This window comes from Macrosteles quadrilineatus, unplaced genomic scaffold (genome assembly GCF_028750875.1).
Source record: "Macrosteles quadrilineatus isolate MER2022 unplaced genomic scaffold, UCM_ALF_1.0 Scaffold_1__1_contigs__length_201487025, whole genome shotgun sequence".
In the NCBI taxonomy this organism is placed as follows: Eukaryota; Metazoa; Arthropoda; class Insecta; order Hemiptera; family Cicadellidae; genus Macrosteles; species Macrosteles quadrilineatus.
The window spans coordinates 107690993-107711660 of record NW_026542594.1 but is presented as its reverse complement, the minus strand read 5'-3'; the positions used below and the strand labels follow the sequence as shown (position 1 = coordinate 107711660).

The window sequence follows — 20668 nt, the reverse complement described above, 5'->3', positions numbered from 1 at the left end:
CACGAATTTAACTCCCAACTGTAAACCTATCGCAATTAAGTCGAGACAGTTTTCACCTGAAGATAGTGAGTTCATAAAAAAGTTAATAGAATGCAACAAGAGGGTATCATAGAAGAGAGTCAATCACCTTGGAGAGCAGAAGTTCTGGTTGTTAAGGGAGAATCCAAGAAGAAGAGGATGGTTATTGATTACTCCCAAACTATCAATAGATTCACTGAGCTAGACGGATATCCTTTGCCGAAAATTGAAACAATTGTCAACGAGGTGGCTAAGTACAAATTTTATAGCACCATAGATCTGAGCTCAGCGTATCATCAAATACCAATTGTGGAAGGTGAGAAACCATACACCGCCTTTGAGGCAGATGGTCGATTATTCCAATTCAAACGAATCCCGTTCGGAGTAACTAACGGAGTGCCTGCTTTCCAAAGAGTCATTAACGGAATCATATCACAGGAAAAACTAGTAAAAACCAAGGCTTATTTAGATGACATTACTATTGGGGGAGACAGTGAAGAAGAACATGATCGGAACCTTGAAGCCTTCCTAGCGGTTTCCCACAAGTATAATTTGACGATCAACAATGAAAAAAGTAAGTTTCGCCAGAAGTCAATAAACTTACTTGGGTACCTGATATCTTATTGTTCCATCAAACCTGATCCTGAACGTCTCCGACCACTTATGGAACTCCCAGTACCAAAGGACATAGCAGCTCTTCGACGAGGCATGGGAATGTTTACTCACTACGCAAATCTCATTCCTAAGTTTTCGGAGAAAATACAAGCTTTCAGTAATAATCAAAGCCTTCCTCTATCACCAGAATCCATCCAAGCCTTTCACAAACTGAAAGCAGATATATCAGAAGCAGTCAAGTCACCAATCGATGATGAAGAACAGTTCACTGTGGAAACAGATGCCTCTGACCACGACCTGAGCGCGACTCTATCCCAGGGGGGAAGACCCGTTGCCTTTTTCTCCAAAAGTTTGACACCAACCGAACGGAAACATCCCATAGTAGAAAAAGAAGCTCAAGCAATTAATTGTGGAGTCATTAAAGCACTGGAGGTATTATCTCGTAGGAAGGGTTTTTCAGTTAATCACAGACCAAAAGTCGGTCGCTTACATGTTTGACAACAAGGCCTCTGGAAAAATAAAAAATGAAAAAATCCAAAGATGGCGCATGGAACTTTCGTGTTACAAATACAATATAGTTTACAAGACCGGGTGTAGAGAACTCAACTGCCGATACTCTCTCTCGTGTTTGTTCTGTTACAGGAAGCCTTAGTCTCAAAGACATTCATAATTCACTGTGTCATCCGGGTGTCACGAGACTCATCACTGGGTTAGAAAAAAAAATCTCCCATTTTCACTTGACGATATTAGGAAGGTGACTTCATCTTGTACGGTGTGTGCAGAGTTGAAACCGAGATTCTGTAAGTTTCAAGGGCAATTAATCAAAGCAACAGCACCTTTTGAAAGACTTTATATTGACTTCAAGGGCCCTTTGCCATCTTCAACAAGAAACAAGTACATACTAACTGTTGTGGATTAATTTTCTCGATTCTCGTTCGCTTTTCCTTGTGCTGACATGGCTTCATCAACAGTAATCAAACACTTACAAAGTCTCTTTTATCTTTTTGGAATGCCTTCTTATGTTCACTCCGATAGAGGAACCTCTTTCCTGTCTCAAGAGGTTCAACAATTTCTTAACGCCTGTGGAATCGCATCCAGTCGTACAACGCCCTACAACCCCAGAGGAAACGGACAGGCTAAGAGGTATAACGGCATCATATGGAAGACAGTGAACCTTGCTTTGAAAACTCACAGTTTGCATGTTAGTCAATGGGAAAAAGTGTTAAAAGAGGCGCTGCACTCCATACGCAGTTTGCTTTGTACTGCCACAAACGCTACTCCACATGAGAGGATGTTCAACCACATGAGGAAATCCTTTTATAGCCAATCCTTACCCATGTGGCTCTCAGCACCAGGACCTGTATTGCTGAAGAAGTTCAACCATGCCAGCAAGTATTCACCTGCAGTAGAAGTTGTGGATCTAGTCAATGCTGGTCCTCAATACGCCAGAATCCGTTCAAGAGATGGCAGAGAATCAACCGTTTCCTTGAGGCACCTGGCTCCTTACGGGAATGATAACGGATCGCCCATAGATCATGAAACAGACATTGATCAAGTTCAAGAACTTGATGATCCATCAAATCAATCAAACTCTCAACCAAATGGAAGTATACGAATGGCTCAAAAGCGGCGACCTTGACGAGAACGCCGGCCACCTGACTTCTACACCGTCTGATTTGTAAAAATGAAGCCGGGAAGAATGTGATAATATTTTGCCTTCCTTCTGTTCCTTGTTTAATTTGTTCAAAACTATTGTATTGTAAAACATATGATTTAATCTTTGTTTACATTCAGTCAAAACACAAAATGTTAGGATACTTGTTGTAGTACAGTTTTAGTTGATTAAAACCTTATTAATCTGAGGTGTTTATCATTACAATACCGCTAGTAAATACTAGTGAATTTTACTAGTCACATGACCGAAACTACTAGTCACGTGACCAACTTTACAAGGTGAACTCTCAAAACAAATTTCTAACCTCAATCACGGGGTTTCTGATGCTTCATAAAGCGTTTTAATTTTTTCTTTCATTTGATACTAAAAGTAAATAGCTGTAGAAACGCAGTGTCTTCTTTTAATAATAACTATATATAGACATATAAGTAAAACAATCACATATTATTTATCATACCGCTATTATTTATGTTCATCAATGAGCCCGCCGCCACGCCGCCGGCACGGCGTCGCTGCAAACACGGTCATTGTAGTAGCCAATTCCGAATGTAGGCCTAGTTGCGGCGCTCAAGCTCAACAGTTGGCTGGAAGTTGATCTGTTGCTGCCGCATTCGCTTTGATTTTTATAGTTTTTTTTTTTTTTATTCTAACGTATAAAATTAAGCTTACTATTAGTAAAGAAAAGAAGATTCAAATTTTGAATGTATGCCTAATTCTATTATAAGGACGATATAAGGTCTAATATTCTTGACATTTTGTTTGGAACGTTTTAAGTACCCTAACCTATGTTTTCAAATATTCAAATGCATAAGAATATTTGGGATAAAAATCGTGTGGTGATTTTCTAATTTTGAGTCTACAAATCATGAATAATAAGCCTAAACGTTTATTGATGTAACAAATAATTATTGCAACACTGTTACAAGCAATGGAGAAGTAGGTTTTCAAGTATATTAGTAAAACACGGTCTAAGCGTCAATAGCGTAGCTCAGCAGTATAGTTCCCACTTTTCATGAGGTGGGTCCCTGGTTTGAATCCTCATCACCCACTAACCTTTTTATTCCATTAATTTAACTTTTACATGTTTTCCACTTAAATGACAGCGCTTAATCAACATAATTTATTTTATTACCTACTTTGAATAACAAATTCTGGATACTGTAGGTCTACCTAATTGAATTAAAAATAAAATGTTTTTATGATAAGCAGAAACTCCAACACAAAAAATCTAATACTAGGCCTACAAAATTGTTACACATTTTAGCTATTTGGGAAGCAACTTAATAAGCACCTCAAAAAATACTATGCAACTCCTCTTTAAAATTGTCTTACTATTATTCCCGAATAAAACCGAGAGCCTTGGGTGTAAAATAATCTGATTAATGTTGCAATTGTGGATACATTTTTGAAGATCTTTGTATGCAATACGGTATGTTGTTTTAATTTGGTTTTGCTCAAAGCCTAATTTTTTATCCGTGTTATTATAGCTTAATATAGTTGATAAAACCATGAAATTTAACTCAAGTAAAAGTAAACTTTAACACAAATTTATAACTTGTAGAATTATTCTAATTAATTGGGAAATTGTACATTTATCAATATTACTAATTTTGTACTACGCCACATTTATTGATTGTAATTTATGTCTAATAATTATGTTTTTAGCACTCACAGAAGAATTTTTTTATAATAATTTGCAATTGTGAGCCAAATTTGCACTTGCAAAAGTAACTTAAAGATTCATTTTTCAATGATGTGAGTAATGAAATATCACTCTTTTAAAAAATACTAGTCTACTACAAATAATACGGGTGTAGAGAGGTTGGTAGAAAATGGCAAGTATTTACCAGTGTAACTTACAAGAGTAAAACTTTATGAAATACACTTGCTGTCTACACTAGTAAAAACCACTAGTAATACTAGTCCCTACACTAGTAACTAGTATTTACACTAGTAGGTTTTTGAAACGTAGACTTGTAAAATACACTAGTATTACTAGTCCACGGACTAGTAAATACTAGACTAGTATTTTTATGAAACAGGGCCCTGTTATTATTTGTTTGTATTACCATTACTGTATTATGTTTTGTTTATTTCAGCTTAACTTAACCAATCAATAGTTTTATTAATACTTATGTAGTAAAACGGGGTGGAGCCCGTGGATAACAGCTAGTTGAAATAAGTTCAGGTTCGAAATAACTGTAATGCCAAAAATGAGGCAGGCAAACATAATGAGTTTTAACAATAATAATCACATAACAAACAACTTTGTGTACAAGGAACATAGAAAGGTAAACTAAATAAAAACCCCCGCCGCAGCAAACCTGCAGACTAAGCAAATTTCCATTTGCCCGATTGGATTTACTCTAAAATGTCTACTTAAAAATATAACATTAATTTCCTATTTAAATAGAATTAGTTTAACAAGTACTTAGGTTTGCTGCATCAGGGAGGGTAAAACTGTTTTCTTTGTAAAATGTTAATAGTTAATTAGAAATAAAAACTTTTTCCAAATTTGATCAAAATACGTTCATAAACAAGCAAACTATAACAGTTTACTTGTTCTCCATAAAAATAACGTGGGAATTTTAAATTTAAATTTTTTTTGAATTTTCTCCGTAACCATTAGGCGCATAATAACGCTTCAATATACTAAATTATTTGTTTTTTTAAGCTCTACAAAATGGTTTGGAAAGAAATTGCTAAATTTTTATGTTTTTTGGGTCGAAAATGGGAAAAACCTATTTTTACCCCATAAAACCCCCCGTAAACCCCCGTTCCTATAGTCCGATCTTGCTGGTTTACAGGTTTATACCAAATTTCATCAAAATCGGATCATTTTTGCTCAAGTTATCGTGCTAACGGACACACACATATATATATAATTATATACTAGCAGAGTACCCGTCCTTCGTACGGGGTTGGAATATAAGTATAAAATGCTTATTCCAGTTATACTCAAGCTTTGCGTTTGCAATAAGGGAGGACACAGTTTGATAAAATTAGCTTTTTTAAATTTACAGTATTCTATAGTATTACACATCTACCATAGCCATAATGTTCTACCACTTCACGTAAACAAAAACAATAGAGAAAAATAAATGATCAACAATTCGCAAAATATCACAAATTATTCATGAAATGAAAAACATAAACATAACTGTAAACAATCCTACTTTGACAGTTCTCATTGTGAATCACAGTTTTTTGTTGCTGCTTAGTTCAAATTAGCTGTTTTCATAAATGCCAAAAAAAAATATAGTGCTGCACCTTGTTGGTAAATCTTATAACTTTTTATTGCTTTTCCATATCATAGAACCAACTTTTTTAGTTGAAACAGCTGACTAAATTCTTTAATTCCCTTTAACACTTAAAGTGCCGTTGACATGTTTGAACATGAAAATTGCATTTATTTCAATGTTAAGCAATGGCGGGAATTCCCGTCATCAGCACCCAACGTGTTAAATATGAATACTCATAAGGTTAACATGGGGAATTACAGAACCACTGGGGAGGAGCCAGAAAGGATCTTTGAGATAAGAATATGCCTACAGTATATGTTAATCGGGAATTTAAGCTATCATCATGCCAAATTTCAGCCCAATCCGTCCAGTGGTTTATGCGTGATTGAACTTCAAACACACAAACTTTCACATTTATAATATTAGTAAGATAAGATATATATATACAGTAGAACCTCAATAAATCGAATCCCAAGGGGAACGGGAAAACTTCGAATTATCGAGTACTTCGAATAATAAAGGTTCGATTTATCAAGGTTCATTCTCCCCAAAATTCGATTTATAGAGGTTCAATTCTTTGTTGAACGTACTCTACGGCTCATAGCCATTTTTCAGTGGAAAGGTTATAGAGTAGCGCGAATGAAGTAAACAAAGAAATGAGTCATTGGCAGACACCCTCTCAGTTTTTTGCCCCTCGGCTACGACCCTTTTGTTATTAGACGGGCACCTGTTCTCTTATCGCCTGTTTGGAACTTTCACTTTTTACAATGAATGATGGGCAAATCACTATCAGAGGTCCAAAAAACTGACTGGTACTATCACATTAAAAGTTTAGACTAAAGAAAATAAGCTTTAAATGTATAGATTTAAAATAAAGCATGTTGGTATACTTTAAAACAGACCGGGAAATACAGTAAATAATAACTCGTTTTAAAATTCAGTACAGTATACGTATTTATTGAAATCAATGACAGTACAAAACAAAATCAATGTCAATGTATTTAACAAAACATACATTTGATTTTTAAAGAACATTTTAACGCAACTTGTACAAGTTTTCAATAGCCTACCGTACATTTACAAACTGCAAAAATGGAATACATGTATAGTCATTTTGTTTAATACAAATTGTGAAAATATTTACTGTATAACAAAGTCTCAATAGATAAAATATTTCTTAAAATCAAACGAAACTCAAAACTATGACTAACTGATGTACTGTATTGAAAATGGTTACAGTGTAAAAATATTTACTTTACATTTACAGTAGAAAACAAAATATTTGCTGATACAGTACATCATAAAACAGAGATAGGCTACAGTAGGAGCCTAAATGTTTGTATGGTTAACTCCTTATACAGAAAAATATTCAGAAATTGTAGTTTGTCTACCTGTTAGAGTAACTTTGTCCAGCGCGTCGTCCAGTACAGAAATTGATTTAATTGTTTGGTCACTCATCATCGTCTTCTTTTGAAGAAATTTGCGCAAGACATCAATTGCACAACGCGCATCACTGAGTGTCGGGTCCGGGTCCGTTGCTTCGTTCTCGTCGTCCGCTTCACCCTCGTCGTCGCCCCTCCTACATTATCTTCTAGTGGGTCTTGTGTAACGGAGGCGATTATATCCGCTTCACTTAGTGCCCCACTTGTCGCCACATCGTCATCAAAATTGACAAATTCCTCGAACGTTAGATACTCAACATTAAGAGACCGTGTAACTTCATTCCAACGCGTCGGAGGCTCGAGTTCATTATTAGGAGGGTCATCAACCACACTGATATCCACATCTGTGTCTTCTGCATTTTCTTCGGGTTTCTGAGTGAATCCACTTTTCTTAAAACAATTTTCGATTGTTTTCTCAGATACATTATTCCAAGCCTTTGACGCCATCCACATTGCGTCAAGCACATCGATTTTTGTGGGGCTGTTTTTTTCTAGGTCACTTAGGAACCGGCGAACCACTTCTTTTCTATAAAACACTTTAAAGTTCTTGATGATTCCTTGATCTAGAGGCTGCAGTTTGGATGTCGTATTAGGGGGTAAAAACACGATTTTAATGTTTTTTAGCTTGGGTAAATCACCATGGGCTGTACAATTATCGATGAAAATAAGAATTTTCTTTTTCTTCTTCTTCATATCATTATCAAGGTCTTTTAACCACTTGCCGAAAATTTCAGATTTCATCCAAGATTTAGGGTTTGAAGTGTAGTCCATCGGGAAACTTTTTACACCTTTGAAACAACGCGGGTTTTTGGCCTTCCCAATCATTAGCGGTTTGAGTTTAACGGTTCCAGTTTGGTTTGCACCAAGTAGCACTGTAACTCTCTGCTTACTATTTTTGCCTCCATGGCATGAGTCTCCTTTGAACGCTAATGTTTTATCCGGTAAGCACTGATAATAAAGTCCAGTTTCGTCCGCATTGAATATGTCGTCGGGTTTGTAGCCCTTTGTTAGATCGGGTATTTTTTCCGTCCATTCTGTACACAACTGATCGTCCACACTAGCACTTTCGCCCGTTATTCTTTTAAAAACAATCTCGTTTCTTTTTTTAAAATTTTGTAACCACCCATTACTTGCCCGAAAGTTTGTTTTGCCAAGTTGAGTAGCAAATTCAACGGCTTTTTCCTGTAAAGTCGGTCCACTCACAGGTAAATTTTTATCCCGGCATTGTTTAAGCCACTGCAACACACAATCTTCAATTTCTTTAGATTCCGGTCCTTTTATTCTCTTCGATCTTGATGCATTGCTTTCATACTTCTCCTTGTGTTTTAAAATGGTTGACAAAGTGTTGGCCGGTATACCAAACTGTTTAGCGATTTCACATTTTTTCTTGTCACCTTTTTCTACTGCTTCGATAACTTTTAACTTATCCTCGTAGGTAAGTGTCTTGTACGAACGTTTTGCCATATTGGCTATAAAAACTCACTAGCACTAAACACTCTAAAACAAAGGAGACACTGTATCTAAACTACTCGAGTACACACACGCACATGACTGAGATAGATTGCAACAGGAGCGGAAGTTGGATTTCCTGTCGAAACACGAAACACGACGCAGTAAAGTACAGTATCGATGTTTTGAATCATAACAAATTCCATACAACTTCGATTAATAGAGGGTTTCTTGCTAATACTTCGACTTGTAGAGGTTCGGCAGTTGCACGATTTCGAATTGTAGAGGTTTTTGGACTAAAACTTCGATTTATAGAGGTACTTTTACGACGAAAAATACCATAAAACTTCGAATTATAAAGGTGTTTCTTGTGAAATATTCGAATTGTAGAGGCAAAATTAACGTTGCAATAGTTAGGGAAGTTCAAGGGGAATTTAAAAAATTCGATTTATCAAGGATTTCGAATTATTGAGGTTCGATTTATTAAGGTTCCACTGTATATGAATTTGAACGGATGGTTTTTTTGGCCTCTAGGGACCTCAAAACGAAAAAAAAAAAATCTGTCCCGCGTCTATGTCTTACTATGAGTACTACAGTAATAGCTTATTCCCTATATGGGAAATTCGCTAAAACCATTTCAAAAACTGTGCTTTCAATTTAAACACATGGTACACAAATGGACACACATCTATTAGTACATATATAACACATATGTTGTATAGGACACGTCCTATAAGTACATACTAAATTTTTGTCCTAAACCACCTTTGCATAGCCTAACCTGCTAAACAATGTCTGTCTTCATTATTTTTTTGTTTGTTTAGTGCCGCCTTGAGTTTTCCTTTTCAAGATCTGACAAAATTACCTGTTTCGCCAGCTAATACTGGATTTATGAAATGTTTTTGTGACATTAAAGTAATATTTAATTTAATTTAATACTTGTTTCGTGTTCCAGTGTTGTTAGCTCTTCATTGTTGGATTCGACGACATTACTCAGCTTTCATTTGGCTGTCTGGAGCATCCATCATCTGGTTCCGCTCTGAACTTGCCATGTTCCTTGGATTCTTACTGCTCTTTGAACTGTTCTACCAACGGATATACCCATTACGGTAGACATATAAATATAACTTCTTGATCTAAATTTTAATAAGATTTCTTTCTTTCTTCAATTTGTATTCTAGGTATGAATCAAATAGAAATCCACAACCTTAGTTAACATTTAAAACTTAGCTGGCATACATGATCTATATAATAGAAAAGCATGTTTCTTTAAAAAAAATTTCTCAGCTTGTGCGCATCGCAGGGGAAATCTAATCACACTGTTAGAAATATATTTTCCTGTAGATGTGCACAATCCGTGTAAAAATTAAAATAGGCTAAAAAATAAGTACAAAAAATGAATTTGAAATTAAAAAAAAAATTAACATGGACTTTATGGGTTGCCAGGTGATGAAATAACATTGTATTGTAAACAGAAAAAAAATTGAAGAAATTCCAATCACATGTTTTATTTACAGTGTGGGGTGAAAAATAGAGAAGTCTGTACAGTGCAATTGGATTTTTTTAGCTGGAAGCGGTTAAGCTGTGGTGGAATATCTTTGAAGATGAACCTTTTTAGTGCGATCATGTGTTCATACGTGTCAAGTTTTGAGGTTAAATCAAAAGAAACAAACTGGCATAATATATTCTAGGGGTGGGCGAGTGCAGTTGGCTCTCGATAGTCCGACACTTAACAGTCCGACACGCTCGGTAGTCCGACGCGGCGGCAAACTACAGTAGACAGCTGTCTAGACTGACATCGGTCTAGGCGTCTCACGTGTTTCCGGTAGCTGGTTCCAGTGTTCAGTAGCGAAGTGACTCGTGCATACGTACTGTACTTTTGGTGATCAAGTGACAGTTTACCTTCAGTGTTTTTAGTGTTAGAGTTTTGTTAAGTGTTGTGTGATGGCGAGCACAAGTGGAACCAATAAACGTAAGCATAAAACATTAACTCTTCCCGAAAAATGGGAAATTATTAAGAGGTATGACCGTGGTGAAACTCCCACGGCTATTTCTAAGGTTTATGACATCGGGCGACCTACCGTTTATGACATTGTGAAAAATAGGGAAAAAATAGAACATTTTATAAAATGTGTTGAAGACGATTCTAAGAGAAAAACACTTAAAATGAGCGAATATCCCCAAGTTGAGGAAGCTCTTTATGCGTGGTTTAAACAGCAAAGAAACAGACATGCCCCGATTTCTGGGGATATTTTAAAAGAGAAAGCACGGTTTTTTTATCGTGAAATCATCAAAAAAGATGATTTTCGTGCCAGCGATGGCTGGTTAGAAAATTTCAAAAAGCGACACGGTATTCGTTTCTTACAGATGAGTGGAGAGAAACTATCTGCCGATGTGACAGAAATTTCTAACTTTATTGAGACCCTTCAAGCTAAAATCAATGAACTAGGCCTTACGCCTGAACAAGTTTACAATGCCGACGAAACCGGCCTAAATTGGCGGCAACTTCCAACAAAAACTTTTGTAACAGGGGATGAAAAAAAGGTTTCTGGAAGAAAACTTCAAAAAGAAAGAATTACATTAATGGTGTGTTCGAATGGCGCTGGGAGTCATATGTTAAAACTGCTAGCTGTCGGTAGAAGTAAGAACCCCCGGGCATTTAAGAACATCAATATGGATTCCCTTCCAGTTGTTTACATGAATCAAAGCCGAGCTTGGGTAACTCAAGACGTTTTCAACGACTGGTTTTTCAACCATTTTGTCCCAGAGGTAAAACAACACTTAAAGAGTAAAAGTCTGCCTATAAAGGCTCTTTTACTGTTAGATAATGCTCCCGGACATCCGGACATTGAGGGATTAAAAGTGAAGACAACTGGTGGTTACATAGAGGCCATGTATTTGCCAAAAAATACAACTGCTCTGATTCAACCAATGGATCAAAATGTTATCAAGACAATGAAGGCACATTATAAGAAGCGCCTACTTATGGATATCGTCTGTCAACCTGACGCAGACATCACATCACTTTTGAAAAAATTTAACATCAAGAATGCCATTTTAAATGCAGCATTTGCATGGCAACAAGTCAAACCTGAAACTCTAATTAAGTCATGGAAAAATGTTTGGCCAGAAAACCCACTCCTCCAAAATAACGACGATGGAAATGACAATGGTCAAGATGACAACGGAGTTGTGGAGGACTCACTTACACTTTGCGATGATATTAACGTTTCGCAAGAATCTTCAGAAGACCTAAGAAGATGGGTATTAGACGACAACCTGTGTGCTGACCTAACAGATGAAGATATAGTACAGGAAGTCATATCTAATGAACAAGACGACACAATTGAGGAGGCCGTGGAGGCAAAATACACGATCAGCTGTGACGAAGCTATGTTGGCTGCAAACACTTTGATTCGCTGGTGTGAAGAGCGTGGACTTGACTTGAACAACGTGTTAATGTTGAGACACATTCAAGAAAATGCAATGACAGACTGTTTACGTAAAAAGAAACAAAAGACTATCACAGATTTTTTCAACCCGTAAATGTGTAGGCCTACACCGTAGTTACAGTACAGTAATTACAATGTTGTAATGTATTTAGAAAAAACGGAGCACTAGCCTACATTGTATTTTAGTTTTGATTTATACTGTACTGATTTTTGTATTTTTATATGCAATAAATTTTTCTTTTTTGTAATATGTAATGCCTTAGTTGATTAGTTTATACCTATAACAGTTAAATAGTACGTGACATGTATTAAAAACTGGTTTTTCTTAACGTATGCAGTTAAATTCAGTGAAATAAAGCTAACCTTTGGTAGTCCGACGTTTTTGGTAATCCGACACCCCCCCGGTCCCGTAACTGTCGGATTATCGAGAGCCAACTGTAGTGATTTTTCAATTCGAGTCGAGTCGAGTCGAGTATTTGAGTAAAAACTCAAGTATCGAGTCGAGTCGAGTAGTTACGCGTTAAGTAGGCCTAGGCCCAGGGTTTAAGCTGCGGTAGTATTTTTAGCATCTTGCTATTCAAAACTTAAAAATGCTAAATTGTTTTGCAGGCTAGGCCTATGGCAAATTTTCTACAAATAAAATTGAAAGATGTAATGTTCAATCAAATGCAATATTAGCCTACTGGTATTTTTTGTTTTAAATGCTTAAGTTATTGAATAATATTTTTTCTACATTTAACTTAGTTGTCTTGAGAGTTTGTAGCATTTTGCTGAAACAAATTTCATCCTAGCCTAAACCCTGCCTAGGCCTAAATAGGTAGTTTAAGTATCCCACATTTTCTAAGTTTGGTTACTAATTATTAGTACCTCTTATCTTAGGCCTAGTAAAAAATTGGTCACAAAACCTTTTGACTGCAGCCCGGTATAGCCTATTTGGCATTTCTTTAATAAACTCACATCTTTCTAGGTTAAGTTACAATTCAAACTGTAGGGTTGTCATGTTTCTGCCACCAGATTGAAAATTGCACAATCAAAATCACAAACAGAACATGTTTATTTTACTTTTCCTACAGTTACCTAAAGCCCCCCATACACTATCGAACATGCCACCCGACCTGACAACCTGACCTGACGACGGACCCATCATCCAACCTGACTTATGTCGGGTGTTTCCCACACACTATCGAGCATGTTACCCAACAAGTCAGGTGAAATATTAGTTCTGAGATGGATTTTGAAACGACTGTTAGCTGTTTCAGGGGGATTTTTAGCGATGATTTTAGGGATTTTTAGAACCTATGGAACTAGGCTCTTAAATTTTCAATTTTATTTTTAACGAACTTCAAATCACACTCTGGATACAGTTCCTTGCACTTTTCCATCAGGATATTGTGCCCCTATGTGCATGTTTGTTGCAATAGAGTTTACTTTTGACATCCCACAACGCCTTCTGGTCTCTGTAGAGTTAAATAAATTTTGACCAGAACTGTTTATTATTATTAAATGACATCATGGAAAAATGGGACGGTTATCACGCACAACTCGCTAAATACAAGTTAACTGGAAACTGTGGCTAGTCGGGCGAGCAGTTCGACGGTTTCCCACACACGGTCCAACGTTGTGTTATATACTTCGATAGGTCCAACATGTCAGGCGGACGGCTCGAGTCGGGTGGTGCTATCGGACCGAGCATCCGACCTGACATATCCGTCGAGCATGTCGGGTTGGAACCCACACACTGTCCAATATGTTCGACAAGACGTTGGATCCCGACATGTCCGTCCAACATGTTGGATAGTGTATGGGGGGCTTAACAATGTACATGTTCTCTCACTGATTTGAGAAAGCAAAGTGGCCAATTCGCTCATCAGTAAGACAATGTTAACATTGTCTCACTCTAATTACTTTGTCTCACTCCAGATTTGCAACGTGAAGGCACGAAATAAATAGTGAACGCGTAACATGCAGGCAACGTCGTATGCGCGCAAAATACGTTGGCAGCACTGGCTGTAAATCAGCTGGTCAGCTGTTGTACTGTTGTATTATTTGTCATTTCACATTAAATGTTATATTAAAAGTTCACTTCTGTGTAAAAATAGGTTATGTTTCTTCACCAATTTATTTGTTTTATGGTAACTGTAGGAAAAGTATAATATAATGTGCAACTCGAGTTTAATGTACAATTGCCTCACTCGAGAAACCATTCCTAAGGATAAGGATTTCTCTCGAGTGAGTCAATTGCTCACTTTTCTCACTAGTTGCACAAATAACTATTTTATTAAACTTCCACTAACAAAATCAATTTTATTTCAAGTTAGGCCTACTTGTAACTTCAAAGTAAAAACATTCAAAACTGACGTTGACATAACTTCACTCCAATCCATTGTTTTGTTGTTACGCTAGCTGTCACCATATCTGCTCTCTCTCTCTCTCTCTCTAGTCAGTCTACTCATTCTGCTTCTGCTTTGTTTTCCTATCAAAAAGCTGTTTTGCAGGGCTGACGTTGCCATATTTATCATTAAACCATTATGGTGAATGTCGGCAAAATTATCATAAAATTGCTATAGCTTTTATTTTGTAAAAAAGTAAATAGTTTGACGAATTTAAATCATGTTTATGTAAACTCATTAGAAAATTATACTGATAGTTTGTTTACGCCAATACCACAGTTGTAAAAGTACAAAAATTACCGTCCATCTGGCAGTTTAAAGTGGAACTGATCAACTGATCTTTTATTTCTGCCAATACCCAATGAGATTGCGTCATTCAGATGCATCGATGTTCCTTGCAGTAAGTTATCGGTTTGTAAAACTTAACACCAATACCGATTAATGTGAAAAAATATTATGCTATAATAGGTTATTTTTTATTTGTTGTATTACTATATTTTGGTATAAAATATTTTTTTATTTATATTTTTTGGTATAAAATATTTTTATGGCAGTTCAAACTAACTGTAGGCCTACTTAATAATATCTTCAAGAATCGTCTGCCATTGTTATACTAGTCACGAGACTCCCTTGTTGACTATCGACTATTGCAATTCGATAGATTCATTCAATGCTTTATTTAAACTTACTGTATCGTTATCAAGACGTATTGTTGACTGTTGACTGTTGTAGGAAAGTGAAAGTCTTAAGTAGTCCTCTTGCTAGCTCTGCCGAATGATGATGGTTGTTTGTTGAAAATTTGGTTTAAGCTGGTCTAACCTAACCTATATGAGTTTTTAGATCGTTGTTTTTTGTAGGAATGGGGATTAAATAAGGCATCAACACAAAACAAAATAAATACGGGTGTAGAAAATCGTGAAGTGGCACTATTTATAACTACTCGACTCGAATTTTCAAGTAGTAATTACTTTGAAAAAACTCAAGTAATTACTCGAAAGTAGAGTACTCGCCCACCCCTAATATATTCTTTTAATTGACAATAGTTAAATATAGGTACTGTGAAATAAAGACTTGATTCCTAATTCCAAATCAACTAATGAATAAAATAAATTGTTATTTAATTATTTTTGTCAAATTAAGTGATGGTTGCTTTGAAAATAATTAATTTAACATGAGTAAATATTAAAATCTTCTTGCAAAATTAATGTAGATCATTATATTAATAGAATAATGTAGTTGCTGTGACTGGGATACACATGATAAACTGTTGGGACATAATCATGATTTACGTTTCATTTAGAAATATCTTAAGGCCCAGGCCCACCTTTTAAGGGTTTCAAGTTATGGGCCAGAATTAAGTATATACTCTTGAGATGACGAGATAAACCTTTATAGACTAACGTTTTGAGTTTTGACCCATTCAAATTATAATTATCAGCTAAATTGTATTGCTAATAATTCACTTAGGTATGCAATCTGATAAATTTTACCAGGTACGAAACAGGAAAAGGTTTTACGATAGGCCAAGGTAGCAAGATTTGAGTTTGGTTTATAAAATGCAGTAGCCTAAATAAATACTGAATGTTTTCTTATAAATCAGACTATGACATATACTAAATTAATTTATTTCATCTTAAATGAGCATTATTTTGTAAATTAAATCAACACGCCCCCTAATTGACAACATGCTAGTCTGTTTGTTTTGATTTGACCTCAAAATTTGACATGTGAACATTGAACACATGATTACACTCGCTACAGCCAAAAAGGTTCAACATAAAGAAAGGAATAGCTTAAAGATATTCCAACATAACAACCACTTCTAGCTTAAAAAATCCAACTGTAGGCCTAAATATTTTTGGTTCAATTTTCAACCACTGGACGGTTACTGTATTAGTTTATTCCAAACATTTGCAGACCTTGTAAACTGATTAGATGCGTAAAAAGGACTGTCTCCCTCACCTGGCCGAGGCCCCACTAGTAAAACAGGCCATGCTGCAGCGTGGGCTGCGCAACACTACATCATAGTGGTGGATAGTTGAAGCAGCAGTACCTGCGGATATTGTTAGTCTAGCAGCCACTGTCAACATAGATAATGTGTTGTGTACTAACCTTTGGCATGTATTGCTTGTTGCAGGATGGTGAAAGCAGCTGTACCCATGGGTATTCTTTGTCTAGCAGCCACTGTCAACGTAGATCCTATGTTCTGTACTAACCTCTGGCATTCATTGCTTGTTGCAGGATGGTGAAAGCAGATGTACTTGAGGGTATTCTTTGTCTAGCAGCCACTGTCAACATTGATACTGTTTTTTGTACTAACCTCTGGTATTCATTACTTGTTGCAGGATGGTGAAAGCAGATGTTCCTGTGGGTATTCTTTGTCTAGCAGCCACTGTCAACGTAGATCCTATGTTCTGTACTAACCTCTGGCATTCATTGCTTGTTGCAGGACGGTGAAAGCAGATGCACCTGTGGGTATTCTTTGTCTAGCAGCCACTGTCAACGTAGATCCTATGTTCTGTACTAACCTCTGGCATTCATTGCTTGTTGCAGGATGGTGAAAGCAGATGTTCCTGTGGGTATTCTTTGTCTAGCAGCCACTGTCAACGTAGATCCTATGTTCTGTACTAACCTCTGGCATTCATTGCTTGTTGCAGGACGGTGAAAGCAGATGTTCCTGTGGGTATTCTTTGTCTAGCAGCCACTGTCAACGTAGATCCTATGTTCTGTACTAACCTCTGGCATTCATTGCTTGTTGCAGGATGGTGAAAGCAGATGTTCCTGTGGGTATTCTTTGTCTAGCAGCCACTGTCAACGTAGATCCTATGTTCTGTACTAACCTCTGGCATTCATTGCTTGTTGCAGGATGGTCAAAGCAGATGTTCCTGTGGGTATTCTTTGTCTAGCAGCCACTGTCAACGTAGATCCTATGTTCTGTACTAACCTCTGGCATTCATTGCTTGTTGCAGGACGGTGAAAGCAGATGCACCTGTGGGTATTCTTTGTCTAGCAGCCACTGTCAACGTAGATCCTATGTTCTGTACTAACCTCTGGCATTCATTGCTTGTTGCAGGATGGTGAAAGCAGATGTTCCTGTGGGTATTCTTTGTCTAGCAGCCACTGTCAACGTAGATCCTATGTTCTGTACTAACCTCTGGCATTCATTGCTTGTTGCAGGATGGTGAAAGCAGATGTTCCTGTGGGTATTCTTTGTCTAGCAGCCACTGTCAACCTAGATCCATGTACTAACCAGTATAGGGATGGGCACAACTGCCAAAATCACACAACCGTTGTGCACACAACCGTTGCGGAGCGACAACCGTTTAATTAAACGGTTGTCGACAACTGTTGACCTTGGCACTGACGTTGCGTTGTAGCTGTGCACTGTTTACGTTTACAACGATAACGCTTAGTAGCTCAACGGTTGTGAATAGACGGTTGCGTTGTCGTCGACTGTTGTGAATGTCTATTTTGCATTTTGTTTTAGTTATAGAAAGTAAATGCTTGTAGGAATTAAATTGGCCTTAGCCTAGTAACCTGTTGCTATGCATGACTTACGTGTGAAACCTAGAGATAATTTAATAGGTATTATATAGTTTATAAATATAAAATAATAATTTTAAGTTTCTATTAAGCATGGATGTCCTCTGTGAACAAAACCGGTTTTAATTTCAAATATTATAAATTTAACTTGTTTAATTGAAATTTAATTTAATTGTTGAAAATTTATTGCCATTTATTTATTGTTAAAAAATTTATTGTTTTTATTCATTGAAATTTAATTGTTTAGTTGGAGTAAATCTAAACTGATCATGAATAAACGACAAACTTAGAATACTCTAGTAGAATTGCATCTTATTATATGGTAACGATAAGAAAGAAATAAGTTTTTCAGGTAACCTCGGAACAAACAACGACAACGACTTCGCCGCGAAACAATTGAATACAACTGCCTCAGCCTGTTTTACACAACCGTTTAGTTGGATAACGCCCGCCGGCCGCCACTGGCCAGCCTACAACCACAACCGAACCAAACAGTTGTTGTAGAGCGTTGCGTTTAGCAGTCGCGCAGCTGTGGACAACGACAACGACAACTCCCTGAAAACGTTGTCGACAACTGCCAGCTCTACACAACCGTTTAGTTGTGCAACGTCTGCCGCGCCACAACCGTTGTCAAACAACCGTTGCGTTGTTTTCGCCCCACCTCTAAACCAGTATCAGTGGCTTTACATTTTTTTTACATAAATGACTGTTATCATAAACCCTGTGTTCTTTATTAACCTCTGGCCTTCATTGCTTGTTGCAGGGTGGTGAAAGCAGATGTACCTGCGGGTATTGTTTGTCTAGCAGCCACTGTTATCCTATATCCTGTGTTCTGTACTTAACAGTACCAGTGGCTTCCATTTTTATTCACAGAAATGACTGTTATAAACCCTGTATGACTGTTATCATACTTCCTGTGTGCTGTACTAACCTCTGGCCTTCATTGCTTGTTGCAGGGTGGTGAAAGCAGCAGTACCGGCGGGCATTGTTTGTCTAGCAGCCACTGTTATCATAGATTCTGTGTTTTGGCAGCGGCTCCTCTGGCCCGAGGGAGAGGTGTTTTGGTTCAATACCATTCTAAACAAAAGTTCTGAGTGGGGAGTATCCTTTATTTGCACTTCACCACACTCAAATTTAAACATAGCTTGTTTGATTTTCTTGTAAGTTATTTACTATTAAAAATGTAACCAAGATTGTTTTAGATTTTTAGAATAAATTGATTTCAGCTAGCTTACCCTAGGAAACGTCCAGATAGGTAGGTACACAGACAAGACACAGACAACACCCAATATTTAACCCCCTTGGGGAAGTGTAAACGAATATAGTTCAATCTCCATTTATGAGTGTAACCCGGGTCTGCGCCAAAAATCCATACCTAATCCCAGAGTTGAAAAAGATTATCTTTGGCATTCACCGACTGCACCGGCACTAGTCCAGGTAGGCGAGATCTTGGTTTGGTACCCTAACTTAGAATATAAACAAACCACACATCCTTATGTTTTACAGCAAATTTAAGAAGTCTTGGTGTTCGCTGCATCCGAATATTTTTGGTTTTCTTATTGATATCAAGGAATCACAAACGAACACCATCGATGTATATATAACCTAACTGGATCGCTCCCTGGCATGAGAATACGGCTCTGAAAACGAGCCGCCACGCTGCTCACCTGAGGGGTACAGAGCGGCCCCACAGCATTGAGTTAGCATTAGCAACCGCCGACATATCTTGCTTTTAACCTCCACTTTGTAATCAAAACGTTTTGAATTAATTTATTTCTGTTATTAGTTCAATACTGTATGTATTTTTTTTTCATTACTTTAGAATATAAAAACTATTACCGTAAACAAAGACCCAGAACACACTTTTAAAACTTGTTTTGCATGAAGGCCTACCCAGCCGTGAATCTATAACCAAGGTCTGTATATACATTGCTATGGATCATCATTCTTTTTAACCGACTTCCCCACTACCAACAAAAGGAGGAGGTTCTCAATTTGTCTGTGGCGATGTTTTTTTTTTCTATGTATGTTCACCAATTTCTCTGTGATTCTTTTACCGATCAGCGTGGTTCCACCACCAAAATAACCAGGAGAGTTTCTATTTGGTAACCTATATAGCATTGTGTTTAAGAAAAATATTTGTTTGGTGAAAAATGCTAAAAACCTCAAATATTCAACATTTATTTTGTTTATATTTTTGCAGAGAAGGCAATAAATAATAATAACATTCCTACAGCTGTTAGTTAAAACCATTTAAATGAAGCTACAGACAGTTTCTTCATGAAACAGTTGCTTCATATTGATTAATAAACTATTTCTTGCCATGGAGCCTAAATAAGTTACATTGAAAAAATTCATTTTGTTTTGGTTACTATAAAAAAGGTATTTCAACATTTGACCTGATTTGTGTATGATTCTGTTTTGAGTAATATTCTGACTTATAAAAATATAGTGAATAGCTGTATGATATTGACAATTTAAGGTGTATTGTGAAAACCAAAGCATTCGTAAAAACCGTGTCTCCTACTTCTGCGTCTGAGGTTCGTGAAGTCGTCTTATTAATAGGATCAAAAAAAAGTTCTGGCATTGATGAAGTCCCATGCAGCCTTCTCAAACTTTGCAATGAAAACATCTTTGAAGCATTGGCCTGCGCTATTAACAAGTCGTTTGAAACTGGTTGCTTTCCTGATTCGTTGAAAACTTCAAAGGTTGTCCCTGTATTTAAGAAAAATGATCCTCTTAATGCAAGTAACTACCGGCCTATTTCTGTCCAGCCTTGTTTTGGTAAAATCTTTGAGATTATTTTTCTTAAAAGATTGCTAAGTGTAATAACTATTAGAAC

At 36.8% G+C, this 20668-nt stretch overlaps 1 protein-coding gene across 8 annotated transcripts in view; it reads left to right on the top strand.

Annotated features, from left to right (window-relative positions):
• Positions 1-20668, top strand: part of LOC128982846 (uncharacterized) — a 122901-nt gene that overhangs the window by 71018 nt on the left and 31215 nt on the right. For all 8 annotated transcript variants that reach the window (XR_008489745.1, XM_054401922.1, XM_054401928.1 and 5 more), the window contains 2 exons: positions 9397-9550; positions 18783-18927. Coding sequence is in view for 7 of the 8 variants with exons in the window: in XM_054401922.1 (XP_054257897.1) it covers positions 9397-9550; positions 18783-18927 (299 nt within the window). In the remaining variant the exon portion in view is untranslated. The remainder of the gene's footprint in view (positions 1-9396; positions 9551-18782; positions 18928-20668) is intronic.